Genomic DNA, 21,652 nt, shown 5'->3' with positions numbered 1-21,652 from the left:
ACACAATAATCAAAAGAACCCCATAGAACCCGTTTTTCCCCCTAGGGGTGTGTGTGTGTGTGTGTGTATTAACTGGGGAAGTGTGTGATTATTGCTCATTACTTCTTCGTAATATCCCGCGTTCTTTAAGGATTCACCGCCTCCAAAAGGTTCTCTGAAGTTTTCCCTTTCTGTCGGGGAAACGCTCAGTTGTTGGGTTTGGTGTAGAATCTTTCAGGGCTCCTCTGGAGGAACAACTGAAGAAGCTTTCAGGCTTCCACAGAGGTTCAAACATCCAACGCTTAGCTGTAAAATGAAATATTTTTTACCTGAAAGCAAACAACAATAAAATTCACCTGGTGGAAAAGAGAGATTTCACTGAAGAGGAAAGGCTGCAGAATGTGAAAAATGGATTTGTCCACGGACTCTGCGAGAAGGTGCGACACTGTGACCTCAGTGGTTATAAAAATATATTTGTTGGAGCGTTACACAGCAGAACTGCCTCACTGTTTTTAACTGGTGCTTGGCCACATCTGGGGAAAAATATCCGTCTTGTACGACATCATAAGCTGTGAATGGTGTAGTAAAATTCTTTTCTTTTTTTTTTTTTTTAACTCTCTGCCTGCTAGAGTTTCCTTGTTAGCAACATGGAGTTAAGGGTGAAATAATGAAACGGCACTTTGGCACTCAGCAGCCCAGCCTTTGTCCTGATTCCTGATCAATGCTCTTTTACTTTCACCTCTCGGGAGAGAATGCGAGTGAAACGGCTCATTAAATCGACCTGAAACTGAGAAACATCTGCCAGCTGTGACTCACACACTGGTCTTAACCTCCTCCGACATTTTTTCCCAGGAGAGCAACAGTCTCTATCTCATTCCATCACATGTCCTCCTGTCATTCCGTTACTCTGTCATTTTCATCCCATCACTGTCATTCTCTTGCTCTGTCATTCCATCAGTCACACTGTCGCTCTGTCATTCTGTCACTCTGCCAGTCATTCTGTTGCTGTCACTCTGTCACTTTGCTAGTCATTCTATCGCTCTGTCTGTCATTCCATCAGTCACACTGTCGCTCTGTCACTGTCATTCTGTCGCTGTATCAAACTGTCATTCTGTTGCTCTGTCACTGTCATTCTGTCGCTCTGACTGTCACTCTGTCATTCTATTGCTCTGCTGCTCTGTCATATCACTGTCACTCTGTTGATATTCTCTCCTCATGTCATAAAAATTACCTGCATATAAAACACCACGTGTATTACAGTGAAGTGCTTTTTCCTCCTCGTACGTGTACATCAGAGTGATGGTTGCACAAAACTGAAGCGTCAGCGCACACAGAAATAAACATGGCAATGTTAATAGTGAAGTTTGGAGGCATACTGTACATTAGATTTATTACATATATTAAGTTCTGCGTCTGCGCCCCTCCTGGTCCTGCGCTACAGAGGAGCTCTGTGTATTACTGGAGGAGTGTGTTTATCATTACCATAGATATTCTTTAATTACCGTAATAATGCAAGATTATTTGGTGAAACCCTTCAGGGAAATTACTTGCTTTAATGACGCTTGGACCACATTACGGATTCTGATCAGTCAGACGGTGTTAATTAATTTTCTATAACAGCAGTCCAAGGTAAAGCCCTTAACTGTAACATTTCAGCCATCTTCACAACAGACGAGTTTACACTTTGTGTTTTCTCAGTAACACAACAACCTGCGTTTTTTGTTGTTGCCTTTTTTTTGCCAGAAGTATGTGTCATTCTTTAATAAATAAGTGTTATAATGGTTTAACTCTTACCTTGAAGGTGGAATCAGTAACGTACAGTATCTATTACTTTCTTCTTAATTAGACTAATTTTGTGACCCAGATCTGGCAACCCTTCTCTGAGCACAAACTCACATCAAGAAAGAAACTGAAATTTAAGACGAAATGTTTTTGGAAATATTACAGGGGATTAACAAAGTTCCTCGAGGGAAGCTGGTTCATTATTCTTTACTTCTCAGAGACGTTCTACACAGAACTCTTGTCTCAGATTTTACAGATATGAGTTTATTATAGGTTTTAAAAAAAATCATGAATTTATGATGTTTAGAAAATAAGAACATTCACAAACCCGTGTAAAGAAAGTAATGACCTACTGTACATAAGTCAGATACAGATATATTATATATACACTACCGTTCAAAAGTTTGGGGTCACTTTGAAATGTCCTTATTTTTGAAAGAAAAGCACTGTTCTTTTCAATGAAGATCACTTTAAACTAATCAGAAATCCACTCTATACATTGCTAATGTGGTAAATGACTATTCTAGCTGCAAATGTGTGGTTTTTGGTGCAATATCTCCATAGGTGTATAGAGGCCCATTTCCAGCAACTCTCACTCCAGTGTTCTAATGGTACAATGTGTTTGCTCATTGCCTCAGAAGGCTAATGGATGATTAGAAAACCCTTGTACAATCATGTTAGCACAGCTGAAAACAGTTGAGCTCTTTAGAGAAGCTATAAAACTGACCTTCCTTTGAGCAGATTGAGTTTCTGGAGCATCACATTTGTGGGGTCGATTAAATGCTCAAAATGGCCAGAAAAATGTCTCGACTATATTTTCTATTCATTTTACAACTTATGGTGGGAAATAAAAGTGTGACTTTTCATGGAAAACACAACATTGTCTGGGTGACCCCAAACTTTTGAACGGTAGTGTAATTTTTTTTTGCCTTTCATCCTGTATCCCTGTGCAGAAACAGCAGGTCCCGTGCTGCTCGAAGCCTCATTCGGGTGAAATGATGAGGATGTCTTGATCTCTGACTGGAATAAAGGAAAATAATTCACGGTTAGATCATCTACATTTCTCAAAAAATATATGAATAAACGGGTTAAATAAACCCGGGAGAGTCTTCACAAGTGGCTGGTTTTGAACAGTTTAGCTGACAGGTTAGTTTGTGTTTCCTGACACACACACACACACACACACACACACACAAATCTGCAGGAAACGTAAACACTCGAGTCTGAATGAGCGGAGATTTTTTTTAATGCAAAGTTTATGACTTCACAAACCATGCAATGTTGAAATCTGCAGTGTGTGACAAGACTGAGAAACCCTTATATTATAAATCAGTACATTTTTAGCTCGTTTTAATTTCGATGCTTTGTAACATGACCTAGAACTTCCTTGTCAGATTGCAGGCACTTACAGATGCAAACTCAGGGGAGAGCGGGGATGGTGCAAACTGCAGATCAAGCCAAAAATGTGAATCAGGAAACAGGCATGGGTCGGTCGGTCGGCGAACAGCACAGTGCAGGGCAGACGAGAAGACGAAGTCGGAAGGAAACAGGAACAGAGGTCTTTAGCAGAAAGTCAGTCAGTAAGTAACCAGCTTGGTAAAGTCAGGTACGGGACACAGAACAATACTTCACGAAGTGAGAGCTGAGCTTAAGTAGGGACAGTGATTGCAGGCTAATTGGAGACAGGTGAAGAGATTAGATTTCTGGTGATGGGGGGCGCTGTGGCTGTTGGGAAGTGTTGTCTGGAGCGGCCATGTTTGGGGGCTGCGCCAAACTCAGGGTTTCACTGCTGTTACTGGCATTCCTAATTTTGGCTCTTGGGACTTGCTGCAGTTCCCATGGTAATGTTGCACTTTCTAAACTCTCCATCTCCTTGATTTTGTTAAAAAAAAAAAAAACTGCATTCATTTGTTTAGGCGTAAAATAAACAGCAGTGACTGGGCCAAGCTGCCCAGCAGGGAATAGTTGCCATGGAAACTTCTTGTAATTTTGTCAAGGGCATGGTGGTACGCAGTCACAGCACCACATCATCAAATGGAATCTCAGAATGTGAATCGTCAACGTGTTCTGATGTCAGAATCACAAAAGTCCTGACTTCAGGGGGAAAATCAGGTTTTTAGATCAAAGGCATGAAAAGTAGTTCCAAAAAACTTTTTTTTTTCTTATTATAGCATGCCCAAGTGCTTAAATGGAGCAAATTTTTCTGGACCCTCTTTGGGTGGGGTCTTGAGTCAGTCCACCAAATTCTAAGCATTATAATTCTTATTAATTTTCTTCCCCATTTATTTTATGTAACTTTATTTTCTGTTGTTTACTCTTTTGCTTTTACTTCTGTAAAGCACATTGAACTGCCACTGTGTATGAAATGTGCTATAGAAATAAACTCGCCTTGCCTTGCCTAAGCAGATGCGTGAAAGTGTTGCTGAGATATGGGCTCATGTCCTGTTTGGCATCTTTGCCATCGAAATTAATTGGATGACAGAAGCAATATCATTTATCCGAGCAAAATTCTTTGAATAACTTTGGCTCAGAATCAGCTGTAGATGATGCGTACCAAATTTGGTTGGGATAGGATCAGTGGTGTAGGACCAGGTCACAAAAGTATGTTTGAAAAGGGTGGAAAATTCAATATGGTGGATTTGGATGCCTTCAAATAGAGATGAGCCAAGGACACATGGAAGCAATGGATGGATTGAGCCCAAATTTGATGTTTGGATCCTGTTCTCCATCACTGAGCCAAATTTTATCAAAATATACCAAAGGGATTCTCTGGGCTCCCATGGCAGAGATAACGAGACTGTCGATGACGGTGTAGCTCACTCCAGCCCCGTCTAGTCCAGAAGGAACGATCTAAAGTGGGCCACCTTGCGCAATAAATATTGTAAGCTATATACACTATAGGGGAGAGCGGGGTAAGATGAGCCAGGGGGTAAGATGAGCCACCCCCTGTTTCTAAGAAACAGTAAACAAATGTGACCATGTGACCACATTCAAAGGGGGCCGGGACCATTTACTTACACTTGTGGAGAGGAGCACCACATGTCAAACTAGGTGAGGGAGATATTTATAAAAATGTGTTTTTGTGCTTTCTAAGTCAATTCCATGTTTGTCCACAGTGAAGATGATTTAGAGAAGACAAAAGTAGAATAATATTTAGACACATTAGGGTTAAGTTAGTGGCTTTCTAAGCTATGATATGAATGCTAATAAAAATAATTTTGATTAGCCTAATCCCCTTTATTAGCATTTTTCTACAAAATGGTGGCCATGGGGTAAGATGAGCCATTAGATGTGGGGCAAGTTGAGCCACTGGCTCAACTTACCCCATTGGTGGCTGAGCTTACCCAATATGGATGACACTTAAGTTTTCACATTTACTGGTCATATATGACAACAACATATATATATATATATATATATATATGACATCAGATGAGGAAGACCAGTTGTTAGATGTGGGGGATTATGTTGTGGCAAAATACACGGGGAAGAAGAAAGTGCATTTCTTCATTGGCCAGATAATCAAATTGGATGTCTTCGAAATAGAGGCAAGATTTCTCAAAAGAAGCCGGTCATGCCATGGCTCTGCAAGAAAGCCGACCTTTGTCTTCAAAGAGAAAGATGAGGCTGTCCTGTCAAGACAGGATATTGTGAAAAAATTGCCCCGCCCCTTTACTGTTGGGGGGACAGCACGGAGGGAGAGGCAAATGGTGTTCCCTTGCCATTTGAATGCTTGGAACATTGAATAATGATGAAATGATTGAATGATTGATGGAATGATTGCTGCATGTTTTAGCAATGTTTTAACCTACTGAAAGAAATAAGATTCTTTGGCACTGCTCTACTGTTTTAGTAATTTCTATAATATAGTATATCTCTCATTCCCTCTCTAACCATCCCTCTTTCTATCTATCTACGCATATCTCTCTCTCTATCCATCTATCTATCCCTCCCTATCCCATCTCGTTCTATCACCTCTCTCTTCATCTCCCCTTCTCTATGCAACGGCCCTATCCCCCACTTGATTGACTTGACTTGATTCACTGATTGCATTTCTAATAATAAAAGTTGTTTACTTTGTTAACCTAACATGTTTTGTGTTGGCTCAGTTTACCCCACACAGTGGCTCATCTTACCCCGTGCATGGGGTAAGTTGAGCCACTTGACATTTTTTTTTCAAGAGGTAATATCACTCTAACCATAAGAGCTTATCAGTTATGTTTTGCTCAGATAGTAACAGTACACTTTGAAATTTGGTATGGTGTGTAGACTGGAAGCAAAAATGGCTTTAACATGTAGTTATGATGAAAAATGTAAAAAGTGGCTCATCTTACCCCACTCTCCCCTATATAAGCTATATATAGAAGTGATATCCATCCCAGGAATACCGACCTATTTACCAGAAAGAATCCAAAACAGCGAGGAATTGACCGAGAAGAAGCGAATTTCTTGAAATGTGGACGATGCTGGACGGACGACAGACAACACATGATGGCATTAACTCATCACCTGTTGGCCGGATGAGATAATAATAATAATAATAATAATAATAATAATAATGAACAATGACAATACAATATTTACCTTGCACCTTCCGTGCTTCACCCTACTATTACTACTGCTAATAATAATATGGTTTGGAAATAAAAGCGGGTTGAGGTAATCATTTTGAACGTAGACTCCATTGTTCCTTGCAATAATGAAATAAATGAAGGAAACAGTTTGTGCTGGGTTTTTTTGGTCCAAGCCCCAGCGGTGAGGCGGTGCAGCCTGTTGTCAGTCTGACGGTTCTCAGAGACAGTTCCTGTCTGCGCTCTGCTCTCAGCTCTCAGTCAATAGCAGTACTTACCAGTGAAAACAGATGTTCGAGGCTTGTTCCTGCTTGATTCTCCTCCTGAGGAGTGCAGCCTGCATCTTAACGAGCTGTTCTAGATGTTCCCTTACAGGACTCTGATATATATATTGATTTAGCTTTGTGAACGTGAACTGATCTAGTTTCTTTGTTCTGCACACCTGGAGATGAAAGAACTCTGGCTTTGTGGAGTTTCTGAAAACCAAAAAAATAGTCCCTGCTGGAAAAAAAAATCACAACCAATTACGAAAATCATATAATGTGAATTGGCTTAAAGGTTTCCATCATGAATTTTGTGGTTAGTGATATTAAACACCACTTGAACTCAATAAATAGAACCTTCTTTCATGGGTAGATGATTACAGAACAGTAAAATTAGATCAGCCTTTAGTAATCACACACATTCCATTCAATTAATGTTAGAACCAGAAACACATTCCATTACAGGCGTTTATCAGACGCTGTTAAAAGAGTGACTTACAGCACACCAAGAGCAGCCTGGGGGGCAGGTGGGGGTTCGGTGCCTTGCTCAAGGGCACTTCAGCCGTTCCTGCTAGTCCAGGGAATCAAACCAGCAACCTTTTGGTCCCAAAGCTGCTTCTCGAACCTTTAGGCTGTGACTTCCTGCATTACCTCCCATTACAGATTAAAATAACTCTCTCATGGTTTTCATTTGAGTTTCAGATTTTATTTTTTTAAAATATATATGTGTTAACCCCAATAATCCTGCATCTCTCAGATGTTCTATTTGGCCTGTTTTATTGACATGAAAATAAATAAAACTCCTCTTTCTATCGAGATGAGCAGTGCGGGTGAAATACTGCACATGCTCACACTCGGCTAGTTCTCGAGATCAGAAACGCGTCTCGTCATGTTTAACTCGAACGTTTTGCTGAGTTTAGATTGGCTCATGACGCAACGTTGATGTTTCTCAGTACGGTGGAACTTACGGGGATTGTGCACTCTCAGAAAATAAAGTACATTATTGTACCTTTAGGGGCACACCAGCTTGTCACTGGATCAGTACCCTCTAAGGTACTTATTTGTACCCTTTATATACTGATTGGGAACATGTATGTACCTTTTTGGCCCTAAACAGGTACACATAGTTACCTTGAGGCCCAGTAGTGAGCCGTAGGGGGTACATTAGTGTAGATTGTACCTTGGGGGACAGAAATGGACTCGTACTGTACCCCTATTTCTGAAAGTGTGTTAGTGGTAGATGCTAAGTGTATTTACAGAGTAGTTTTGATCGTACAGAGATTTTATTTGTAAGTTAACCACAGATCTGAGGGAAATGCTGATGTTCCTGATGGTTCTATTTTACTTTCACTGTGTCTTTACACTGTTTACATAAAGCATCGAAAGGCCAAACTTCTAGTCGAAATCATTAGTTAGCTGACTCTCTGGATCACACGTTTCCAGTTGCTGAACAGCAGTATTCTCTAAATAGTTAACATGTACTCTGTAATTTGCATCTCAAAAGCACAAATTAGATAATCATCTCAGGCCCTGTCCACACGGCAACGGATTCAGGTGACTCCGATACAATTGCTTATCGTTTAGGCCTGGCGTCCACACGGCACCGGCGTTTTGGGTGCCCAAAACGCAATCTTTTTGAGAACAGGTTCCAGAGTGGAAAGATCTGGCAACGTTGCCGTTGTGAAGTCGTCTGGATGAGTAGAACGGATTTGTTTACGATGACGTCACAACCACATGACTGTGAGTGCTTCACGCCGGATAGAAGTGTAACGAATATCACCAGGAAAAAGCCTTACAGAGCACTAGTGAGAGTGAAACACGAGCTTGGATATTATTATTATTATTATTATTATTATGTTCAGTGTTAGTTCACAGTAGTAATGCAAGAAGCAGAATAGTGACAGTAATAGTGAAGCAAAAACATGCAATTGTACAAACACTGCAGCTCTACAGCAAAATATTCATTTATGAAATGGTCTGATTCTTAACACCAGTAGTGCCAATGATCTTCTCATTGCGATGCGAGTTGTCAACAAATCCTATAACTTGGTTCATGAAACGCGCTTACAAAATATTTTCACTGTGAATATTTATTGTGTAATGGTGCAAAGTGAGAGAGAGAGAGAGTTAGGGCAGAGTCAATCCCGCCAGCAAAAATAGGGGAAAAAAGGAGCGATCTCACCTCTTCAGATGTTGATTTAAGTCCGACAATACATTCCTCAAAAAGGGCGTAGAGGAGCAAATGAATCCAATTTATTCCGGACCATTAAAGACGCCGCCTTCCGCGTAGAATCATACGTCATCCTCGCCGCCATATTGGAGAGGTCAAAGCGGAGAATAAAGATTAGCTGCGTTTAACTGTACCAACAGGTTTACCGTCCAAACGAGATCATATGGGATTACCTTTCACAGGTGAGAAACAACAAATTGTCATGACAATTGACATCATGTATCATTCAATTTATTCCGGACCATTGAAGACGCCACCTTCCGTGTAGAATCATACGTCATCCTCGCCGCCATTTTGGATAGGTCAAAGCGGAGAATAAAGATTAGCTGCGTTTAACTGTACCAACAGGTTTGCCGTCCAAACGAGATCACATGGGATTACCTTTCACAGGTGAGACTGGAAAAATACTTTTCATTGTATTTGGTCATTATAACGTAATTTTACGAACAGATTTTTCTGACTTTGTGGCTAATATGAAGCCTCGTGCATAATAGTTTATGCGCATGCGTCGTTACTTCTTCTATTGTTCTGGTGTCTCTGAAGGGACCGTCTTACAGCGCCCCTAGAGGTGTGGCATGTGTATTGCATCGTTTTCAGCAAGCGTTGCGTTGCCATATGGACCTGATATTTTACTGATCGTTGCCCATTTGGACGCAATATATTTTTAAATAACATCTCATTGCTGTTGTCGTGTGGATGTAGCCTGAGCTGACATTTTATATTTTGCAGAAGGTCCAGGATGGATGGAATAAGTTCCTCCTTGACCCTTTAAGTAAGCTAACATTAGCTAGATAGCACACACCAAAAACTGATGTAAAGCCATAGAGTTGAAGTGTGATTTGTGTAATGAGGACACACCTTTTACAAAATGTCACACTCTTTATTTTCACTAGCATATGTTGCTATAACATTAGCGCTAACTACCTCAACAGCACTAGCATAGTAGCTAACATACTGTAGCTAATATAGCTAATCACAAATTGGTATTTCAGTTCATGTTAGCTAGCTCGGTCAGCAACGATGGCTAATTTAGCTTCTGTTTGATGTAAGTTAGCATGCTAGTGTTAATTACTTCTGCTGGACAAAAGTATTGATGATTATTAGTGAAGATGGCGCGTGAATTTGCATGAACCAAAATCCGAACCCATGATTGTGGAGTGAGATGAGAATTAAATTGGTTTATACATTACAGGCCTAGAAATTCATATATTTTTTTCACCAGCCAGCCGGACTAGTTCCCTTCCAAAGTAACTCGCCAAACAGAAAATCAACTCGCCAAAATTTGTTCATGTCTGAATTTTACTTCTGTCAAAAATAACACAAAAGAGAGTCGTTACCATTGTTCATGACTAATGTGCATTTATTTCAAGACCCGAGTATTTTGATCCTGTTGTTAAATACATAAATGAGAACAACGCAGAGCACCATAATATAATATCAACAAATAATAATATATTGGAAAACTTGGCAGCTTGGTGTATGAGTATTGAAAACAAATATACTGACTATCATGACTATAGCACCCAAAATATGTCCAACATGCTTTCTGTATTTAGCCATTTATGAGAGAGAAAGCATTCGGAGCTTCATATTGACGAGGAATCAACTTGAAAAAAATTAATTATTCCATAAAAATCGTATCGCAGCCGAGGCCGACCCTGCTCCCACGCTTGCTTATAAGTCCTTTGTCGTTTCTCCTTCTCGTACGCTTTATCGGCGGCCTTTTTCTCCTCTTCAGACCGAGGTCGCTTTGTCCCCGTCTCTGGCGGTTTCTGTACACCTTTCACAAAATTCCACATCGCAGCGTAGCTTTGGCAGATGTAGATGTAAACAACAACAAAAACACGTGTTTAAATGGGCGATAATGTGGCCACATCTATTGAATTTGATAACGTGATTACTGTGATATTCAGCGAGATGTGTTATATGCATGCGCAGTAGTGAAAAAAACGACAGCCTGACTCGTACCGTACACGATGTGATTCGGAATTCTTCGGTATTTTCTGTCCTGCCGATAAACACATCGATTAACACAGACACGGCACGCGCTTAATATGTGGCGGCTTTAGTTGACGGTGTCTGAATCTTCACTTCATACAGTATATATTTTTTATTTTCAACTAGCCAGCCGGGCTGCCTAGTGACAGGAATTACCCGCCAAATGACAAATTAAGTCGCCTCGGGCGACCGGACCACCACGAATTTCGAGCCATGCATTAGATATTTAGATATTTCTGATCAATAATGGCTAGATAATTTCTTTATCATCTCTCATTAAGCCTTTATTTCAGCTAGACTTTAAGCAGACGTTATGTCAATATCTAGGCGTGACACATTAGCGCACATGTATATAAACTTTTTTCCTTTTAGTGATTTATAAAACTCATGACTGATATTGTTGGCCTGAACTAAGGTGTCTGATGCAGATGACGTTTGTTGCGCGGAAGCTAATTACGTCTAATTCCATTTCAGTATGAACTAATGAGTATGAGCTGTTATTAATGCTAATCATCTCGGCTAAGCGTCACTACTTGTGCTGTGAGCCTCCATCGTGGCTTCACTTTCTCGACACTTTGGATTTTGTCGCTGTGCTTCACTTCATCATGTCCTGTGTGTGTTTTGTGAGTGATAACAGCAGCAAACATCTGTACTTTACTAATCCTGTGTGTGTGTGTGTGTGTGTGTGTGTGTTATCATCGTCCTTCTCTCTTCAGAAAGCAATTTTTTAAAACCAACAGTGCTGAGAACAATTAACCCGGCTCTGTCCCGGCTAATGAGCTGCTTTTGAAACTTTAATGTGAGCGTTCTGCTGCCGTCAGCACAATCCCACTGCTCCTGAGCTCTTCTCATGGAAACGTTCTGCACAGGATGACGTGAAGGAAAACCTCATTGTTCAGCTTGGGGACCTTCTTTGAAGACACTTTATTCTTTTTTGTTTGCAGTAGACATCACTTGCAGTAGTGATCTGCCTCATTACGTATTCAGATTTCCAGCTGACAGGCATCGTATTTGTTTACAGTCGTCGCTTTGCAGTAGTTTGTGTTTCGCCTCCAAATATGGCCGATCGTTGCTCTGTATTTGGATGTTCAAACCAATCAAATTGAGAAAAAGACAGAAGGTATTATAGGATACCAGAAGAAGTTGTGCACAAGGGTGAAAGAATGAAAAATATCTCAAAGATGCCGTGAAAAACAGCTTGCAGACTGTTCACTGTGCTTGAAAGGAATCGAGAGTCCACGTGTTCGTGTTTGCAGGAATCGTTTTGTTAAAGGTACGGACATCTACCGTATGTACATTTATGGATCTAAAATCAAAACTTCTAATGTTAAATTAGTTTTTTCTTACGTTTTGGATCTCATAAAACAAACTGTTGATGAAACGATGAAATAACTTTGGTGGTCAGATTGACTGAAACTCGATTGTTTACGTATTTTTTCTGGTTGTCCGATGACGTCAGTTCGTAAGTGTGAGCTGCGTTTGAAATGTCATGAAATAAAATATAAGTTATCGTTGCAGAAATGCCTCCAGCAGCTCCGACTCCAATCACACACTACACTTCAGCTTACATTACTCACCTTCGCAAAAATAAGACGATTACTGTCCTTTAGAAGTCTTATTCCAGCGTCATGAACCCAAACACAAACATTATAGGCTTCAAGACTTTCCAAAGCTTTCATTTGATTCTTCGTGTAAAACGATGTCTGGGCGACCAGATGATTGGAAATGTCCGGAAACTGTATGTTTTGGAAAGTTGTTGAAATTACTCAAAGTTCGTCTTTTTTAAGCTGTAGGGATCCAATCCATCACATAAATATACTTTTTTCTTGATATCTTGATTTTGTTTTTGGTTCAAGTCTGTTAACAGTCAGATGGAGAATGTTTTCCACAAGATGATGATGATGATGATGATGATAGACGCGTACTTGGCTTGGACGCCATCTTTGATTGTTGTCCGTCACTTGGAAAGCGGAAGTGAACCAGGAGGCAAAAAGTCACGTGATTTTGGAAACAAATAATTTTGTTAGAATGTTTGAGGAAATCATGTGATGTAAAACTTTACAACATTGTAATTCCATTTGTTTGATTTTGGATAAAAGTCATGTTCGAGTGCCAGCATACCGCCATTGACTAGGGGGCGGGGCTTATTTGACTGACAGGTATGCTTGTTTATCCATCACAAATGCTGATGAGTCCATATGAGTGTTTTACTGTCTGTATATTAAACTCTCAGGATCAGGTCTTCTGGGTTGAGTATGAAAATGCCCTCTACACTTCCGTTAACCCTGTCACATGACCGGGGGCAAGCTGAATTCCTGTAAACTATAAACGACAAGGCAAGTAGTCAGATGAGTGAAGTCACATGATGCGCTCTGAAACACAGCATCTGGCAAGTGGATAAATAATCTATGGTAATGTTGTGTGCCTGTGCAGCTCGGGACATCTCCGTTCTCCACTGATCGAGCATCAATAATACATGTCCTGCCTTTTCCCCTCTGCAGAGATCATGCTGGAGCGATGAGAGACTCGGAAGCTGAACTCGACTGAACTCACGGCTTTGTCTCACGCGTCTGAGAGAGCGAGCGAAGAGCGAGTGAAAAACCAAGCGAGAAGAAGAGGCGAGAGACTGGAAGGAGGCGCTTGGTTGGAACAGAAAAGGCTGGATGCCAGCATCCATCGGCTCCAGCAGCTCCCAGGTGCCTCAGACATGGCCTCCAACTTCAACGACATCGTCAAGCAGGGCTACGTCCGGATGCGGAGCAGGAAGCTGGGGGTGAGTGAGTGAGAAATGCAGAATTGACAAATGAGCATCTGATTGATATATATATTTTTTTTTCTTCACAATTTTTGGAGAATTTCTTTGTGGCCACCTGGAAGTGAAGTTGGTCTTATCGCTCTGTACACATCTTGTGTAAATGTATGATGGTTCAGTGATGTTCTGCTCTACGTGGTGCTTTGCTGTGTTGAAGTGAGATGTTGATTAATGAAAAAGTGTCGCTCGAGTGGATCGGCACATACAGTATTCAGTATAACAGCATGACTGTGAATATGATGTTGCTTTTATGCAACAGTTTTATGTTTTAAAATATGGCCAAATAATTTTAGTTTTGCTCCACAAATGAAAATAGATCCTAAAGAACCCACACTCACTGAGAGCACGGCAGCTAGCTGTCTAACGAGCTCATAATGATGTGTACATTCCTGTTAAAGGTGCATCTGGTCAAATATGCCCCCATTCATCCTTTTCATCTTCATCTGACGAGCTTCCATATTATAATTCAGAAGTTACACTGACCAGCCACTTTATTAGGAACACCCCTACATCCCCCCGCTGTTTTCTGCAGTTCTGTAATCAGCCGATCCCTCGACAGCAGCACGACGCATCAAATCACACAGATACAAATCAGGAGCTTCAGTTAATCTTCACAATGTTCAAACATCAGAACGGGAAACACTGTGATCTCAGAGTGAAGTGTGACTTACTTTCACTGTGGTATGGGTGTTGGTTTGATCCAGATGGACTGGTTTGAGTATTTCAGAAGCTGCTGATCTCCTCCTGGGGTTTTCACACACAACAGTCTGTAGAGTTTACACAGAATGGTGCAGAAAACAAAAAACACTGAGTGAGTGAGCGACAGTTCTGTGGGTGGAAACAAACGCCTTGTTGATAAGAGAGGGTCAGAGGGGAATGGACAGATTGGGTCGAGCTTTTTTGCCAGGAAGGATATAGTAACTCATATAATCACTCTTTACAACCGTGGTGAGCAGAAAAGCATCTCAGCATGCAACAGCAGAAGAACACATTGGGTTCCACTCCTGCAGCCAAGAACAGGGATCTTAGAATCAAGTGGCCAGGGAGTGTATATTCATGAAAAACGTATCATTTGCCATCTGTGCTGATGATGTCACTAACTCAACTGTACTAACCGTTTCACAGTTACAGTCTCTTGAAAGTTTGTGAACCCTTTAGAATTTTCTATATTTCTGCATAAATATGACCTAAAACATCATCAGATTTTCACACAAGTCCTAAAAGTAGATAAAGAGAACCCAGTTAAACAAATGAGACAAAAATATTATACTTGGTCATTTATTTATTGAGGAAAATGATCCAATGTTACATATCTGTGAGGGGCAAAAGTATGTGAACCTTTGCTTTCAGTATCTGGTGTGACCCCCTTGTGCAGCAATAACTGCAACTAAACATTTGCGGTAACTGTTGATCAGTCCTGCACACCGGCTTGGAGGAATTTTAGCCCGTTCCTCCGTACAGAACAGCTTCAACTCTGGGATGTTGGTGGGTTTCCTCACATGAACTGCTCGCTGCAGGTCCTTCCACAACATTTCCATTGGATTAAGGTCAGGACTTTGACTTGGCCATTCCAAAACATTCACTTTATTCTTCTTTAACCATTCTTTGGTAGAATGACTTGTGTGCTTAGGGTCGTTGTCTTGCTGCATGACCCACCTTCTCTTGAGATTCAGTTCATGGACAGATGTCCTGACATTTTCCTTTAGAATTCGCTGGTATAATTCAGAATTCATTGTTCCATCAATGATGGCAAGCCGTCCTGGCCCAGATGCAGCAAAACAGGCCCAAACCATGATACTACCACCACCATGTTTCACAGATGGGATAAGGTTCTTATGCTGGAATGTAGTGTTTTCCTTTCTCCAAACATAACGCTTCTCATTTAAACCAAAAAGTTGGTCTCATCCATCCACAAAACATTTTTCCAATAGCCTTCTGGCTTGTCCACGTGATCTTTAGCAAACTGCAGATGAGCAGCAATGTTCTTTTTGGAGAGCAGTGGCTTTCTCCTTGCAACCCTGCCATGCACACCATTGTTGTTCAGTGTTCTCCTGATGGTGGACTCATGAACATTAACATTAGCCAATGTGAGAGAGGCCTTCAGTTGCTTAGAAGTTACCCTGGGGTCCTTTGTGACCTCGCCGACTATTACACGCCTTGCTCTTGGAGTGATCTTTGTTGGTCGCCCACTCCTGGGGAGGGTAACAATGGTCTTGAATTTCCTCCATTTGTACACAGTCTGTCTGACTGTGGATTGGTGGAGTCCAAACTCTTTAGAGATGGTTTTGTAACCTTTTCCAGCCTGATGAGCATCAACAACGCTTTTTCTGAGGTCCTCAGAAATCTCCTTTGTTCGTGCCATGATACACTTCCACAAACATGTGTTGTGAAGATCAGACTTTGATAGATCCCTGTTCTTTAAATAAAACAGGGTGCCCACTCACACCTGATTGTCATCCCATTGATTGAAAACACCTGACTCTAATTTCACCTTCAAATTAACTGCTAATCCTAGAGGTGCACATACTTTTGCCACTCACAGATATGTAATATTGGATCATTTTCCTCAATAAGTAAATGACCAAGTATAATATTTTTGTCTCATTTGTTTAACTGGGTTCTCTTTATCTACTTTTAGGACTTGTGTGAAAATCTGATGATGTTTTAGGTCATATTTATGCAGAAATATAGAAAATTCTAAAGGGTTCACAAACTTTCAAGCACCACTGTATATTAAATGTAACATACTCCTGGAACACCGCTGGTCCAATCAGATGAGTGAACCAGAACTAACTGTGGTATAATTCTGTCACACAGCAGCTCTGACAGCAGTGCAGCTGCAAATCACAGGTTTATTTATAATTATTATCCATACAGGACGCTTTTTCAATGGAATAAAAACGTGTTCTATTCCCTTCTAGCGGGTTTCATTTATTTGGTTTGATAGCATGCAATATTGTTAGCATATCGCTTATCCTACGTGTATTATGTCACTCTACCCAATGGAGAATGAGCGTTGAATATGGTTTATGATCTTGCACGGTTGTCAAGACAACATGACATCGCATGTTGGCGCTGATGCGAAGATCCAATAGCAAAATTTTTCTGCTGCGTATGCCCAGAACCATTTCTTTGTCAACTGGGAAAGAGAGAATACAAGGCTAATCCAGTGCTACCGCTAGGATTAGCTGTGCTTACGATTATTAAGCACTAAATAAATAAACTGAAACTAAAGACGCGTTGAACACCTGAAAGGCTACGAAAATTTCATTATATATTCTTCATGCATATTTACAAGAGAAAAACATACCAACGGACATCGAAAAACTGGAAAAGAGACGCGTCGGAAACGTAAAACTTCTGCGCTAGCGAGTGACTGTGACAGTTTGTAAACAAACATGGCTGCCAGGTTTGCTTCGTTAAATACAGAAGATTTTGAGAGAGTTTTGGCTGCCCTGTCGCTCCGTTGTGTGTAGCCGTCGATGTTGATTTTAAAAGTAACTCAGTAAGTCCCACAGGGAAATGAATCCTCAAGTCTGAGTGAAAAATACTGTGGCGACCGTGCCGCGTGGAAGAACGGTCCGGAGACAGAAATCTTAGTTTCTTGGTCGTTAGCCTGTGCTACTTGCTCTTGATAGCATTGGCTTGACCATTTTATTAGCATTCGCTAACACTACTGATGAACGCTGCACTGGCTGGAAGGTGAGAATGTTGATGTGAAGAGAGAGTGTATGTATAATAATAATGGCTTTTTCTCGTGGTCTATCAGATATATTCCATTCAGTTAGCATGACACTGAATGAGTCGAAGGTGAGCAGCTGAATGGAATATATCTGATAGACCACGAAAAAAGCCAGACAATATTATTTAATTAATGCACTCGTTCTGATACGTTATTGTTTCTATAGTAACAGCTTGTTCACTGCGACTTGTAATATCCACTAATGGTAAAATAATTTTAAAATGTATATAATCATTAATGATATTTATTAGAAGATATTTATTTAATATTAAAGGATGGAAGGAGTCTCCAGTGTCAGTGCTGTGTAACAGTCAGAGGTGAAGCTGGAACTTTAAGTTCTCTGATGTCTTCAGGACAGATGACTTTACACTTCTTTACAATTTCTCAGGAACACGATGGAACAAATTGTGGGGTTTTTTGAGAGAGAGAGAGAGAGAGAGAGAGAGAGAGAGAGAATAAGGAGAGTCTGGTGAGGGAATGGATGTTTATTGCTGCTATAATGTAAGAGAGAACAGGAATGAACCATTTTCCACAATATTAAATGCAACTTAAGGTGACCAGATTTCTGAGAAGAAAACCAGGACATTTTCAGTTCGGTGGTGAAAGTATCATTAAAACATCTAATGTTTTCATCTTTGTAATAAAAAGGGGGGACATTTCTGTTTTTTTGTGTATTTTGATCATGTATTGCATAAAAAGTGGGATTTTCCTCACTGAGTGCGCTGGAGGCCGATTCTGCACCTGCTTTAGGTGAACGTTAATTAAAGACAATGTGAAAATCTCTGGTCTGGGTACATAGTTTAGATTTATAGACTCTTAAATTGTAGGCTTGCCGAAATAGATGTTTTAGACCCATGAAAGTAAATAAATTAAATTAATTGCCTTATATACCACTAGTAATGGACAATGTATTTAAAAATATACAAAACACACAACACAATTTAAATAAACAGTTTACTTCAATCCAAGCAATTTCAATGTATGGTGGTATTATTATTATTATTATTATTATTATTTTTATTATTATTGAGGAAACAAATGATTTCTGATCTCCCAGAGCCTAAATTGTAGCCATAGCTGAATGAATGACCTCGCCTAAACGAGTAGCCTTCATCAAAATGTGTAGTCCGTTGCACATCACAACAAATTATACAGATACTGACACTTTGGTAACATTACCATCAGCCTACAGCTTTACACAGCCAGCAACTCCGCGGGAAAACACACCAATTTGTGTGTCAGTTAGCTTATGCCATTGGACTGTTATAATGTTTCCTCAGCTGGATTTCTGTTACAGCAACGCGACAGCTAGCAACAACTTCAGCTGACTGACTGGCGCGGCACTGAGCTTTCTCCTGCTAGCATTAGCTGCAGTCGGCTATGGTTTATCAACCGCTACATCTCAGTGCGGTGTAACAAGCAATGTGATGTCAGATACAACATCACAGAAGATGGCTTACACATTTAAAGGTTAAATAACAGAGATGACAAATAACGTCACTGAGGCCTACAAGAAAAGACTCTGGTTCACCTGTCCAGGAGCGGATGGAGTGATCTGTCAAAGCTGAATGAGTGACTTTAGTTCAGGCAAAGATTCTAGCGCACTGCTAAAAAGTCGTTCCTCAGCTCCACCAATCAAAATACTGGAAAGGCTCAAAATACTGGAAAGGCTCTCACCAGAGGTGTTCTAGAACATCTCTGCTATCGGCCTGAGCCCGTCTTAAAGTGATCCACAAAACAATACGCAAGGCGTCTGATAAAATCTGGTAGATGTTTCGAGGTTTTTTGTTTTTTTTCTGATCTGTTAGCATGGATTAAAGTTTTCCGTCGTGTGACGGATTTCCGTCAACTGAACTCTCCCAAGGCCAGATGTGAGGTCGGTGCTGATCCGAGGAGAATTAAAATGGCGGGTGGTTGGGTAGAGATTGGGTTATAACACTGACGTGTTGCAACACCACCAACTATCAGCAGGGTTTATTTAACTTTTTTGTTTTTGAGCCATGCTTTGTGTCGTTCATTTCCTGTGTTTGATCCTGTTTAAACGTTCGCTGTCTACAGTGCGGCATTAAAAAACATGCGCTGTCAAAATTGGCAAAATCCATTCCCATGTGCTTGGCGTGCTTGTGTCTGACCATTTCTGTTTTGTATTAAATTAAATCTTGCCAAAATGACTTAGTTCAAACTTGGACATATAGAAATAGAGCATGTTAAAAAAAAACGAAAAAATAAAGCCCGGAAAGCCCGCTCCTCTGCTTCAGCCAGACTTGAAGACCCGACAGTGCAATGCTTGCAGACTGTCAGAAGTAATTAGACCTAAATTTATAGCTAACAAATCAGCAGACGCCCCAACAATTATTATTTTCGTTAGGCCAGTGTGTAAGGTATGTTAGAATCGTGCCTTATAGCCTACGGTATATCACAATTTAAAGGGCGTTTGAGGAGCTGGAGGCTGCGAGCGCAATGATGTTCCGACATGCGCTAAACTTTATTCCCTGAAAATCATACACCAGCGTTCAATGCCCCAAACAGTCAAAATGTCTAGAAGACTACGGTTAAATAATAATCATAGCCTACTAAGTTAAATTACGTCAAAACATCTGTTTCTGGCTGATGAAATGATGGAGGGAAATGAGAACGAACGCAAAGTAGATAGCAGCCAACTTCACACGATCTTTTCGGTAACTTAACACTCGTGTTGGCCACAATATTTCTCTTAATAAAATCTTGAATTGTTTTTGAAGTCGTATTCAACACAAAGTAAGGTCAAATTATAATTTTAATTTAATCGAAGATCCAAACTTTTTTCTATATTGACGTGGAGCACAGAGGAGCATGTCATTCTGCTTTCGGTTTCAGCAGCATGGAGGCGCTTTACATGAAAGAAGGCACTGATGTGTCTGCCATCGATAAAGGTGTAAAACAAGTGGAGGTGGGCTTGGCTGTACGAAATAGGTGAAAACGGAAAGCCATTTAGTTCATGGTGCAAAAAACTAAACATTCCAGGCGCTTGCATTTGTGTGGTTTGCCACAAAAAATAATATACGGAAGCAATGGAAAGAAAGTGCAATAAATTGAATATATTAATCCATTAATTAATTGATAATAAAGTTATCAGTTCTAAGTTAATCATTCTCAGAATTTCATCGAAATCCACCCATACCCCCCCCCCCCGGTAAATTTTCAGTCAAATAAATTGTTTTGCTTTAATCCATGTGTTAGTCATGGTTAAAAATGGGGACATTTCCAGGGACAGGCCACCAAAAACGCGGACTGTCGCCAGAGCATGGGGATGTCTGGTCACCCTAATGTAACTGTAAATGGATAAAAGTATCACGCACATTCTTGTCAGTAAAAAAGTGTCACATGGTAAATTGCTGTGGTGTAAAAGGAATGAAACACTGCAAAAAACTGAGAACTGAATTTAAGGAGCAAATGACTTAATACTAGTGAGATGATCTTGCTGCATGGACAGATTTCTACTTGGTAAAACATCTTCGAATAAGTTGGTTGCAATTTTGAACTCGGTTTAATAATCTCAGAATTGGTGTCCTGTTTTCCTCTAATAGGAACTGTTCGATCATTTCAAATAGTTTAAAGATATTTTCACTTACTAAGACATCATTTTCTGTAGTGAAACACTTGGGGGCAGCTGTTCCAGGAGAATAATCTTTTGGGGGGGGGTAATGCTAACTGCTTCATCACACGCAGTGTTTACTGTATGTAAATTCTGATCACAGCCGATTTCCTGTACTTTTGTTTTTTTGACTAACGTGTTTCATCTTGAGTGTGATTAACTGCTTCAGCCTCGTCTCTGGAATTCGACTCATTTTTACACTGAAAGAACAAAAGTTCCACAAAACCACATTTATCTTCGTAACCGACAGCGTCTCGTCCGGAAGGTTTGTTCGCAGACGGAAGTGAAAAGGTCACACTGAGCGCTAATTTCTACTTTTTGAAGCAGTGTTTAATCAGAAGATTTATGGCTCATCTGCAGGTTAATACTTTTCCCTTGGAATGAAATGAGCCGTTGGGCACTGACACAGAACCCAAATGGTTCTTTATCGCGTCTCACGGTGTCATCGCGAGTCTTCCAGCGTTTTCTATAAACAGCCCTGTGTTTATCACTGGGAGGAGGAGGAGGAGGAGGAGGACGAGGAGGAGGAGGAGGAGGAGGTTAACTGGCTGTAGAGCCGCCGTTTAACCTCCATTTTAGCTCCGAGACCTCGTTATGACTCGACATCGCTCCTCCAAGAGAAACGCTTACTGCTGTGCACG

The 21,652-nt window shown here is 40.6% G+C and overlaps 1 protein-coding gene across 2 annotated transcripts in view; it reads left to right on the top strand.

The window, feature by feature from the left end:
• dok4 (docking protein 4) overlaps window positions 1-21,652 on the top strand; it is a 129,472-nt gene that overhangs the window by 84,634 nt on the left and 23,186 nt on the right. For both annotated transcript variants that reach the window (XM_060940395.1, XM_060940396.1), the window contains exon 2: window positions 13,325-13,596. In XM_060940395.1, coding sequence (XP_060796378.1) covers window positions 13,531-13,596 — 66 coding nt within the window. In that variant the 5' untranslated portion in view covers window positions 13,325-13,530. The remainder of the gene's footprint in view (window positions 1-13,324; window positions 13,597-21,652) is intronic.

This window comes from Neoarius graeffei, chromosome 15 (assembly GCF_027579695.1).
Source record: "Neoarius graeffei isolate fNeoGra1 chromosome 15, fNeoGra1.pri, whole genome shotgun sequence".
In the NCBI taxonomy this organism is placed as follows: Eukaryota; Metazoa; Chordata; class Actinopteri; order Siluriformes; family Ariidae; genus Neoarius; species Neoarius graeffei.
Note: the sequence above shows the minus strand (reverse complement) of the source record. Positions and strands in the feature narration are given on the sequence as shown.